Raw genomic sequence first — 12,273 nt, 5'->3', positions numbered from 1 at the left:
CCAACGATGCATTCACTTTTTCATCAGATAGTCTTGCCTATCTGATAATTGCAAGGCATCCCAGTGCTGAGGAGAAAGCAGCAAACGCAACACAGGGAAATCTTGCATTCAGGGCGCTTTCGTTCTTGAGAGGGGAAAGAGGCAAGAAAACATAAATAAGGAAAGTCTTAGAATGACAAAGCGGCTTGAGCATGCCGGAGAAAACGGGAAAGGGACGTGGCAAGCGTGGAAAGGGAGTTTTGCACGTATATACAAATATTTCCTATTTACATGTGTGTACATTGGAAAGCCTCGGTGATAAAGTGACACTTAGTAGATGAAGGAGGGAGGCACAAATGTGTGGCACCATCTGGAGGAAGTGAGGCAAAGGCAGGGGACTGATGGGAAAGCTCATTTCCAGCCCTCCCTGCTCCCTTCCCCCCTCTGTCCCCTTTCCAGTGACTAATCCAAATATGTCTTCCTCTCTCCCCATAATCCCCAGTGTACGTCTCCCCACTGGAATCGTTTCCGGTCTTTGTCTCCCTTGAACAAATTAGTGAATAAAGCTGAAGGGAAACTGATCATCTTCACCTCTGCATCCCCCTTTCTTGTGCTGCCCCATCCATCTCTCAGAGGGGTGTTAACGCTGGGCGGTCAGACCACATCTGGAGTATCCTGGTGGCAGTGACGACTCGCTTTGAGAGGGAGGGAGGGAGGGAGTACCACTGGAGGTCATGCTGAGGCCAGTGTCTGGATGGTTATGGTACCTGAAAGGGACTGAGCCACTCCCTCGCAAGGCTCAGGGCCCCCAGATTTGCTACATGTGAAAGGCTGTCCTGGAACTTGGGCTTAGACATGCTCCGTGTAGGCCAACGAATAAAACGACAAGCGAAGTGAAGAGGTACTAGGGAGAGAGATTCTACACCAACGTTAATCAGTTCCTTATACTAGATCTACTAAAGTGAAGTGAGCTGTCTGGGTGGGCTGAGTTCCAAGTATCTGGAGAAATGCAAATGCAGACAGGATGTACCGTCTCCTGGGAACGTTGTAGAGAGGATTCAGGTGGCTTGATCTGAAATCATGTGATCTAGTGGGATGCCTGAGGGCAAGTGATGGGAATAAATAAAGCTGGGACATCTCACTGGGACCATCTTAGGAATGGGCCCCGGGATGTTCCAGTTGCTTCTGCTGGGCATATTCACAGTGCTCTTCATGGATGAAGGTAAAACCTGTGAGGGAGGCAGTGATGGGTGGTGAGAGGCTATATGGGGAGGAAACCGAGGTGGTTTCTCAACTTGACTTTTGAGCTACTGTAAAATGGCTGATAGAGAATTTTTCTTCTTCTCCTCATAGGAGACAGAGTCCTGACATCAAAAGGTATGGTGTAGTTGGTTTGCAGTTTTTGGATAAATAATGGCACAATGAGAGGGGACATTCCTGATTTTTTCACAGATTTTCTACCCTCCCTGACTATATTCCACTCTCTGCACTCAGTGCTCTAATGTCTTCTTTATGCCCCCAGACTTCGGTGAAGGGGAGAGGAGTCTTGAATCCTTGGAGTCATAGCTGTCACCCACTCAGGGGAGTAAGGACCCCTGGCAGAAGTTGGGAAGGGTGTCAGCTTCCTTCTTTGACATCTATACCTCACCAGTGTAAATGTTGACAGGAGAGGTAGCAGAATTACTTTCCCTAGAGCTCTGCTTTAAATCTTTTCTCTCTTTAGGGATTCGGTTTTGCTATCACTGTGACTTCTTTGATGGATTCAAATGCCTCACTCACTTGAAAAAGTGCTGGAAGTTCAATCTAATGATATATAACAGGAGTTGTACCATAGATCACTATTACTATAATGATAAAATTACAGGTAAGTAAGAGGTAGAGAGAGACACAAGACAATTACCAGTGGTGCCCACCTTCCTTGAGGTCAAGGTGTGGAGGGAACAGGGACCATGAGAGAGGCTGGGAAAATGGAATTCTCCATACCCCAACCTCGGGTGGAGCCTGTGTGGGAGGCAGATGTCTTTTGCCTGATCCTGTCTAGAGAGACCGAGATGAGATGCAGGCACAGTTTGGGGCTCATCCGTGGCTACAGAAAACCAATGAGATTTTTGAGAGCCATCATTGCCAGGGAAACAGTGTGATTAAGTAAGGCAATTACCTTTACTTTTCTTCTCTCTTTAGGGAGATATCTGTACCGATATACAAAACTGTCTTGTAATCCTTGTGAAGAGGGAATGTTCCAAGTATACCATGACTTACTGAGAGAAACATTTTGCTGCAATCATGCTGACTTGTGTAATAATGGCAACATAAATATGGACACTACAGTGAAATTTGGAAAAGGGATAGATTTGATGGTTGAAAAGTCATGAGGTAAATCAAGATAAACATGTGCTTAAGATTTTTAAACTATATGGGAATACACATCTTCTTAAATAATACTCTCCCCCTGAACTAGAAAAAGAGATAATATAGGGGCTGGCTTAGTCAGAAGAACATGGGGCTCTGGATTTTGGGTTATGAGTTCAAACCCACGTTGTGTGTAGAGATTACATAAATAAACAAACAAACAAACAAACAAACAAAAAAGAGAGAGAAAAAAAGAGATAGTATAAATGGAAACAGACCATAAAGTAGAAAAGATACACACAAACACACGCACCATAAAACAACATGACTGCACTGACTAAACATATCAGCCAAATTAATTAAAAAAAAGATTTTAGTTTGGTAAACAGAGCAAAATCCAACTCTATGATGTTTCAGAAATATGGCCAAATAGTCAGCGTTGGTGGTATAGTGGTGAGCATAGCTGCCTTTCAGAAATATGGCCAAATCAAAGCAATTAAAAATGTGCAAATATAAATGCATGGGAAAATATATATTAAAAATTAATATGGATCATGAGCCTATATTTTATGCTCCAGATCATCAAAAGAGAGAATATATACTTCATGTTGTTAAAGCCGCTAATCTACAATAAAGATATAAATTATTAAAATTGAGGCAGCCAATACCACAGCCATGACTTTTGGTAACAACTCTTCTATAGAAATTATAGGAGTTATGATGAGAAAAAGAATGCATGCTAATCACCAGATCATGTGGGTAAATAATTAGCAAGGAGATTAAACACATATATAATACCATTATTAAGGTGGATCTTATAAACCTACATCTAATCCTGAACTCAGATAATAGAGTGCCCATGGAACATTCACAAAGATTGGTCACATATATTAGCCCTTTGGAGGATAGAGTTGATTTACATATGAACTGTAAAAGGCTATATTTTTCTCAGTAGATGCTTGGACTTTTGGCCAGGATAAAAATACATTTATGTTGTTCTCTTTAAAGTCTGAAACTCCCCCGGTGACTCCCAGTGTCATTTTATTTGCTGATATAAATAAACTGTTTCCCAACATGGCTTGATCACATGGTCAGAGAGGCATTATAACCACACCCCACCCTACCAACCACATGCACCCTCATTAAGAACTTCTGTTTAAAGTACTCCTGAAGCTGAGATCCCTCACATAAATTGTGATTGTTCAATCCAGTGACAGAGGGCAATCTGTATGTATGTAAATGATGAGTCCTGGGAGCTTGCACATGGAATGTCTCCCAGATTTCCCTAAAGTTTGTCTGCCCTCTCTTTTTTTTGCTGCACTGTATCCTTTGTCTTTAAATAAAATCTGTATTCAGTATGCTAAGTATGTTCTTAGAGAATATGTATGTTCTATGAAGTCTGATGAGTTCTTTCAAATATCTAAACTTGGGAAATCTTTGCAAGTCCTCAAAGAAATACTCAAATTCCAAGAAATAGAAATAATATAACAATATTCACTTACCACACGCAATAAAGTGGAAGCTGAAAACAAGACCAAAAATGTGTCACCGCCTGGAAATATAGAAACATGTTATTAAGCAACTCTTATATTGAAAGGAAAATCCAGGACGCACACACAAAAATGCAGAATTTCTTAACAGAAAACATGATATATCCAAAACTATGGTATACAGCAGTAGCATTTATCAGAGGAAAATTCATAGCATTAAACACACATAAAATTTTAAAAGTAAGAAATTAATTAAACATGCAACTCAAAGTAGCAGACCAAGAACAAAGTAAATAGAAAAGAGAAAGAACCATCAATAAGTAAAAACAGAAATCTAAGAGGTGGTGTATTTGTTTCATATGGCTGTGTTACTTTCTGTGCTTTGTGCCATAGACTTAGTGGCTTAAACACACACATTATCTCACAGTTTCTATAGGTCAGAAGTCCAGACATAGCTTAGCTGGGTCCTCAGCTCAGAATCTCACAAGGCTGCAGTCAAGGGGTAGACCAGGCCATGTTCTCATTTGAAGACTTAATTTAAGAAGAAGCTACTTCTAAACTCTTGGCCTGTTGATAGAATTCATCTCTTTGTAGTGTGTTTGGGCTGCAGGGCTGGTTCAATATTCACAAATGACTCGATGTGATGCATCACATTAATAGAAGAAAGGATAAGAACTATATGATCCTGTCAATAGATGCAGAAAGAGCATTTGACAAAATACAGCATCCTTCATAAAAACCCTCAAGAAAGTCAGGATAGAAGGAACATACCTTAACATCATAAAAGCCATATATGAAAAGCCCACAGCTAGTATCATCCTTAATGGAGAAAAACTGAGAGCTTTCCCCCTGAGATCAGGAACACAACAGGGATGTCCACTCTCACCACTGTTGTTTAATATGGTGTTGGAAGTCCTAGCCTCAGCAATCAGACAACAAAATGAAATAAAAGGCATCCAAATTGGCAAAGAAGTCAAACTTTCACTTTTCGCAGATGACATGATGCTCTACATGGAAAACCTGAAAGACTCCACCAAAAAGCTGCTAGAACTGACACATGAACTCAGCAGAGTCGCAGGATACAAAATCAATGTACAGAAATGGGTTGCATTTCTATACACCAATAATGAAGCAACTGAAAGAAAATCCATCCCATTTATGATTGCACCAAGAACCATAAAATACCTAGGAATAAACCTGACCAAAGATGTAAAAGATCTGTATGCTGAAAACTATAGAAAACTTATGAAAGAAATTGAAGAAGATACAATGAAATGGAAAAACACTCCATGCTCATGGATTGGAAGAATAAATATTGTTCAAATGTCAATACTACCCAAAGCAATCTACACATTCAATGCAATCCCAATAAAAATTGCACCTGCATTCTTCTCAAAGCTGGAACAAACAATCCCAAAATTTGTATGGAACCAGAAAAGACCCCGAAAAGCCAAAGTAATGTTGAAAAAGAAAACCAAAGCGGGAGGCATCACAATCCCAGACTTTAGCCTGTACTATAAAGCTGTAATCATCAAGACAGTATGGTATTGGCACAAAAACAGACACATAGACCAATGGAATAGAAGAGAGAGCCCAGAACTGGACCCACAAATGTATGGCCAACTAACCTTTTACAAACAGGAAAGAATATCCAATGGAATAAAGACACTCTCTTTAGCAAATGGTGCTGGGAGAACTGGACAGCAACATGCAGAAGAATGAAACTAGACCCCTTTCTTACACCGTACACAAAAATAAATTCAAAATGGATGAAAGACCTAAGTGTGAGAAGGAAACCATAAAAACCTAGAGGAGAAAACAGGCAACAACCTCTTTGACCTCAGGCACAGCAATTTCTTGCTCAACAAGTCTCTGAAGGCAAGGGAAATAAAAGCAAAAATGAACTATTGAGACCTCATCAAGATAAAAAGCTTCTGCACTGCAAAGGAAACAATCAACAAAACTAAAAGACAACTGATGGAATGGGAGAAGATATTTGCAAATGACATATCGGATAAAGGGTTAGTATCCAAAATCTATAAAGAATTTACCAAATTCAACACCCATAAAACAAATAATCCAGCAAAGAAATGGGCAGAAGACATGAATAGACACTTTCCAAAGAAGACAGCCAGATGGCTCACAGACACACGAAAGATGCTCAACATCACTCATTATCAAGAAATACAAATCAAAACCGCCTTGAGATATCACCTCAAACCAGTCAGAGTGGCTAAAATTAACAACTCAGGAAGCAACAGATGCTGGCGAGGATGTGGAGAAATGGGAATCCTCTTGCACTGTTGGTGGGAATGCAAACTGGTGCAGCCACTCTGAAAAACAGTATGGAGGTTCCTCAAAAAATTAAAAATAGAACTACCCTATGACCCAGTGATAGCACTACTAGGAATTTATCCAAAGGATACTGGAGTGCTGATTCATAGGGGCACATGTACCCCAATGTTTATAGCAGTGCTTTCAACAATAGCCAAATTATGGAAAGAGCCTAAATGTCCATCAACTGATGAATGGATGGAGAAGATGTGGTTTACATATACAATGGGATACTACTTGGCAATGAGAAAGAATAAAATCCTGCCATTTTCAACAACATGGATGGAACTGGAGGGTATTATGCTAAGTGAAATAAGTCAGTGAGAGAAAGACAGATATCATATGTTTTCACTCATATATGGAACTTGAGAAACTTAACAGAAGACCATGAGTGGGGGGAAGTGTGGGGAGGGGGGGAAGTTACAGAGAGAGAGGGAGGCAAACCATAAGAGACTCTTAAATACAGAGAACAAATTGAGGGTTGATGGGGGGTGGGGTCGGGGAGAGGGGAAAATGGGTGATGGGCATTGAGGAGGGCACTTGTTGGTTTGAGTGCTGTGTGTTGTATGTAAACAATGAATCACAGGAATCTATCCCCAAAACCAAGAGCACATTGTGAACACTGTATCTTAGCCAACTTGACAATAAATTATATTTAAAAAAAAAGAAGAATTTATCTCTTTGTAGTAGTAGAACTGAGGTTCTGGTTTTCTTTCTGGCTATTGCTTAGGGCCTCTTTCAGTTCCAAGAGGCCATTCATAGTTCTCTGCAACACGGTTATTCCCATAGTCAATTTACAATATGACTGCTTCTTCAAGGCCAGTGGGAAGGTCTCTCTCCTAATTGCTAAGATTAAATCTATATTATATAATGAAACATAATAATATGTATAATATTCCATCACCTTTGGTAATTCTATTGGTTAGAAGCAAGACACAAGTTCTGCTTACGCTCAAGGGGAGAGGGCTATTCAAGGCTGTGACTCACTGGATACATCCCATTCCTTAGGATATGTCTGCCACAGGTAGAAAACAGGAAGTAAGTACAACAAATGAGTTAAAAATTTTATCTAAATAAGCAAATCACAAGTTAACCTGTTACTTAAAGAAGAAGACTGCACAGGACGCCTGGGTGGCTCAGTTGGTTGAGCATCTGACTTCGGCTCAGGTCATGATCTCATGGTTTGTGAGTTCAAGCCCCTCATCAGGCTCTGTGCTAACAGCTCAGAGCCTGGAGCCTGCTTCAGATTCTGTGTCCCCCCCACCCCCACCCCACCCCTGCTTGTGCTCTTCTCTCTCTGTCTTTCAAAAATGAATAAACATTAAAAAAAATTTAAAAAAAGAAGACTGCACAAATACAAATATTAGAGATTGCAAAGGAGAAATAAACATCCAAAACAAGGAAATTTTTAAAAATATGTAAGTTTCATGGGGCACTTTGGTGGCTCAGTCGTTGAAGTGTCTGACTTCAGCTCAGATCATGATCTCACTTTGTGGGTTCGAGCCCCATGTCGGGCTCTCTGCTGACAGCTCAGAGCCTGAAGCCTGCTTCAGATCCTGTGTCTTCCTCTCTTTCTGTCTCTCCCCCATTCATGCTCTATCTCTCTCAAAAACAAATAAACATTAAACAAAATTAAAAAAAATTTAAGTTTCGAAACAAATTTGTATAATCCTATGCAAATGAATATAAACATCTAGTTGAAATAAGTAATTTTCTAGGAAAATAGAATTTTTACCAAACTGACCCAAGCAGAATTAGAAAATCTACACGAACTGATTTCTATTTAAAAAAAAAAAATAGATAAAATTATAAAAGAGCTCTTGTCATTTCCCAAAAAAGCACTAGATCCACATGGTTTCACAGAAGAATTCCAAAAAAATCTTTAAAAAGTAGGTGATCCCAATGCTATTTAAACTATTTCAGAGTATAGTGACACCTGGTTGGCCTCCTGGGTGGGCTCAGTCAGTTGACTCTTGGTTTCAACTCAGTTCATGATCTCATGGTTCATGAGATCAAGCCCTGTGTTGGGCTCTGCACTGTGCATGCGGTCTGCTTGGGATTCTCTCTCTGCCCGTCTCCCCTGCTTACATGTGCTCTCTTTCAAAATAAATAAATAAGTAAATAAATAAATAAATAAATAAACAAACAATTTAGAAAGAACTATTTCAGAGTATAGATAAGGAAAGGAGACTTATTCTTTTTATTAAACAAAATAATATTAATCTCCAAATCCAAATGAGATTATGTAATAGAGAGCGTTATAAAAATCTCACTTATAAACATCAATTTAAAAATCTATGACAAAGTATTAGCAAGCAGATCTCAATGGCAGATAAAAGGATAACATAGAATGAATTATTTCATCTTTGTTGAGTAACAAGCCATTCAAAGACTGAGTGGCTTAAAACAATAAACAATTATTTTCCTGTGTTTGAGGAATTCAGATAATCCCAATGTGCTCAGCTGAGTAGCTCTGCTAATCTCAGTGAACTAGACTCCTATGTCTAGGGGGTATCTGGAAATTTTTTGATTTAGTCACCCTTGGCTAGGGTGACTCAGCTCTGCTCTACATGCTCATTTCCCCCTAGGACTAATCCACTAGCTTAGACACGCCTTATTCATGACAATGGCAGAAGCATAAAGAGCAAGATCCAAGCCCATTTTGAACCTCTGCTTCCATTAAGTTTGCTAACATCCCCAATGGCCAAAGCAAGTTACAAGGCCATGCCTAGAGTCAGGAAACTGGGCAGGTAATCCCACCGGCAGTGGGAGGACGTTGAGAACTTGCAGGTTAAAGGACAGAGACATAAAGGAGAGATGACTAATTAGGTCCAGATGATGCAATTTACCACACATTATGGCCAGGGGAGTCTTATTCTAGGGATACAAGAGTGGTTCCATGTTAAAAATATCAATTAATACAATATTATAATAACAGAAAAATCAGATGATCATCCCAAAAGATAACAAGAAGTCATTTCACAAAATTCAACACCTGTTCATACATTAAAAAAAAAAAAACAAAAAAAAACCCTCAAAATTGGTATCGATGAATGTCTTTAACATGATAAAGTGATATATACCTGAGTCTGAAGGCCAGTAGTTTATTTGATGGGGGAAATATTAGGTGGTTTCATGCTAAAATAAGAAGCAAGGAGGGGCACCTGGGTGGCTCAGTCAGTTAAGCTAGGACTCTTGATTTTGGCTTAGGTCATGGTCTCATGGTTGTGAGATTGAGCTCCTGTCAGGCTCCCCACTGGGCGTGGAGCCTGCTTAAGATTCTCTCTCTTCCTTGCCCTCTTCCCCTCCCTCAGTCACATGTGTGCATACACGCTCCCTGCCTCTACAGTTAGTGAATGTAATATTAAAAAATTACTCAATGTAATTAGACAAGAGAAAGCAATTAGAGGCCTTAGAATTTGAAAGGAAGAGGCAAAAGTATTTTCTTTTGCAAATGCAAGGTGTATACCTGATGAAACCAAAAGAACCAATAGGCAAACTGCTACGGCTAGCCTTTCAAATGTTGAAATCAACTACGAAGGTCTGTAATGAAAACAGCAGGGTATGAATACATAAACAGATGAAGGGGACAACTTTTGAAAAGATGTCCTTGAAAATTTAAATGGCAGTTGAAGAAAAAAATTTTTTTTTTTATTGAGGTAGTGCTTTCTCTGTTCCTTCCTATATCATAACCCTCAAATGTAACTACACTTCTGAATTCTATCATGGTATTTCTGTCCTGTTTTTAAACTTCATATGAGTGCAACTGTATAGATGAAATGAACTGTACTCTTTTGTGCCTGGCTTCTTTTGCTCACCATTATGCCTTTGGGAGTTATCCGTAATGTTGCATATAGCAATAGTTCAGTCTTTATATTGCTGTGTAGTGTTACACTATATAAATATACCACATTTTATATTTTCTGCTGTTGATGGACAATTGGGTTGTTTCTAGTTATCACCAGTAAAGCAGCCGTGAACCTCTTCCTACCACTCCCCTCTCTTCCTCCTGCTCTTCCCTTTATGGCAACCCCTTCATTTGGAAAATCGTGCTGATTAAAAAAAATTGATTCTATGTGGGTTATTGTTCAAAGGAAACAAAACAGCTGCCTCAAGTGCTCTCAAGGCACAAGAAACAATGATTACAGCCATTTCCTAATATGATGTAGGACTAACATGGTTGGGAATGGTCAAAGGGCTCAAGAAGGTTAGGGTTTTAAGTGACATGCTTTCTTGAAAAGTAGCAGCCAATGAAACTATTAAATAGTTCTTTACAGTTTTTAAAGATTAAAATGCAAACATTTTAGTCACAATGAGGCCTATCATAGGGGAATTGAAAGGGAAATGTGACGACCCACCCCCCCCACCCCCAAATTACACATCGGCTCTCCAGTGAGCTACTTTCCATTAAAGAATGAAATACTTTCTGGGGAAATTGGACAGGCTAAACAGCCTGTCCAATTGCCCACAGTGACATACAGGAAGAAGACAAGTCTTTATAATCAGAGGGATTAGAGCTGTAATTATGCCTCCAGATTGTGTAGTTTATGCTAATTCTGTCATCCCTCTTGGCCTGTTTCCTCCCTGAACATTCTTATAGACATCTTTTGATGGACCAGTCACTCTTTTCGCTACATAGGGTAGACCTGCTAAATCATAGGATGTATCTAATAATGAGGTTGAGAAGATAACCATATATTTCAAAGTACCAATTTACAGTCTCATCAGCAACATTTTTCAGATGCTTATTGACCGTATGGGTATTCTTTTTAGTAAATGATCTGTTTAAGTCTTTAGCCTATTTTTTTGTTTGGTAGTTTTTCATTATCAAACTGATCTGCAAGAATACTTTTTTTAATGTTTAATTTTATTGAGATATAATTGATACATAACATTGTATAAATTTAATGTATACAATGTGTCAATTTGATATTGATATATTACAATATAATTGCCACTGAAACATTAGCTAACACTTTTATTATGTCACAGTATTATCATTTCTTTTTTGTGGTAGGAACAATTAAGTAAGATCTAGTCACTTAGCAACATTGAAGTTTATAATACAGTATTGTCCGTAATCACTGTTTCGTGCGTTAGAACTCTTGGACTTATTTATCTACTGGTGGCAAGTTTGTACCCTTAAACAACACTTCCTTAATTCCTCCATGCCCTAGACCTTGGTAACCACCCTTCTACTCTCTGTTCTTACTAGTTTGGCTTTTTTAGATTCCACATATAGGCTTTCTCTATCTAATTTATCTCAAATGCTATAAAATTTCATCCCTGTTGTCACCAAGTGGCAGAATTTCCTTCTTTATCATGGCTGAACAATATTCCCATGGTGGGGGGTGGGTATCACATCTCTTATTTATCCATTAGTCTGTTGTTGAGTATAAGTTGTTTTCACAGCTTGACTACTATAAATAATGCTGCAATAAACGTGGGAGTGCTTATATCTCTTTGATATACTGTTTTCATTTCCTTTGGATGCATAACCACGAGTGGAATTTCTGGACCATATGTAGTTCTATCTTTAAATTTTTGAGGAACCTCCATGCTGTTTTCCATGCTAGCTTTACCAATTTACATTCCCACCGACAGTGTCCAAGAGTTCCTTTTTTTCTCTACATTCTCAACAATATGTATCTCTATTTTTCTTGATGACAGCCATTTTAACAGGTGTGAGGTGATATCTCATTATGGTTTGAATTTGCATTTCTTTGATGATTAGTAATGTTGAGTATCTTTTCATGTACCTGTTGACCATTGGAAGTCTTCTTTGGAAAAATGCCTATTTCGTTCTTTTGCCCGTTTTTAATTGGATTTTCTTTTCCTTTCCTTTCTCTCTCCCTCCCTCTCTTCCTTTCTTTTTTTCTTCCTTCTTCCTTCCTTCCTTCCTTCCTCCCTCCCTCCCTCCCTCCCTCCCTCCCTCCCTCTCTCTCTCCCTTCTTTCTCTATTTCTTTCTTTCTCTATTTCTTTCTCTTTCTTTCTTTCTTTCTTTCTTTCTTTCCTCCTTTCTCCCTCTCTCTTTCCCTTTCTCTCTCTCTCTCTCTCTCTCTCTCTCTCTTTCTTTTCTTCCTTTGGATTCATAGAGAGAGTGATGTGTTTTGAGCCCAA

General features: G+C 39.0%; 1 protein-coding gene across 1 annotated transcript in view; it reads left to right on the top strand.

Moving 5' to 3' along the window:
* The window catches only part of LOC122231006 (prostate and testis expressed protein 13-like), a 43,110-nt gene extending 39,468 nt beyond the window's left edge, over positions 1-3,642 (top strand). The window contains exons 4-6 of the mRNA XM_042957760.1: positions 1,333-1,356; positions 1,703-1,843; positions 2,161-3,642. Of these exons, the coding sequence (XP_042813694.1) occupies positions 1,333-1,356; positions 1,703-1,843; positions 2,161-2,351 (356 nt within the window). The 3' untranslated portion in view covers positions 2,352-3,642. The remainder of the gene's footprint in view (positions 1-1,332; positions 1,357-1,702; positions 1,844-2,160) is intronic.
* Positions 3,643-12,273: the final 8,631 nt, after the last annotated feature.

The sequence above is a fragment of the Panthera tigris genome, chromosome D1 (assembly GCF_018350195.1).
Source record: "Panthera tigris isolate Pti1 chromosome D1, P.tigris_Pti1_mat1.1, whole genome shotgun sequence".
In the NCBI taxonomy this organism is placed as follows: Eukaryota; Metazoa; Chordata; class Mammalia; order Carnivora; family Felidae; genus Panthera; species Panthera tigris.
Note: the sequence above shows the minus strand (reverse complement) of the source record. Positions and strands in the feature narration are given on the sequence as shown.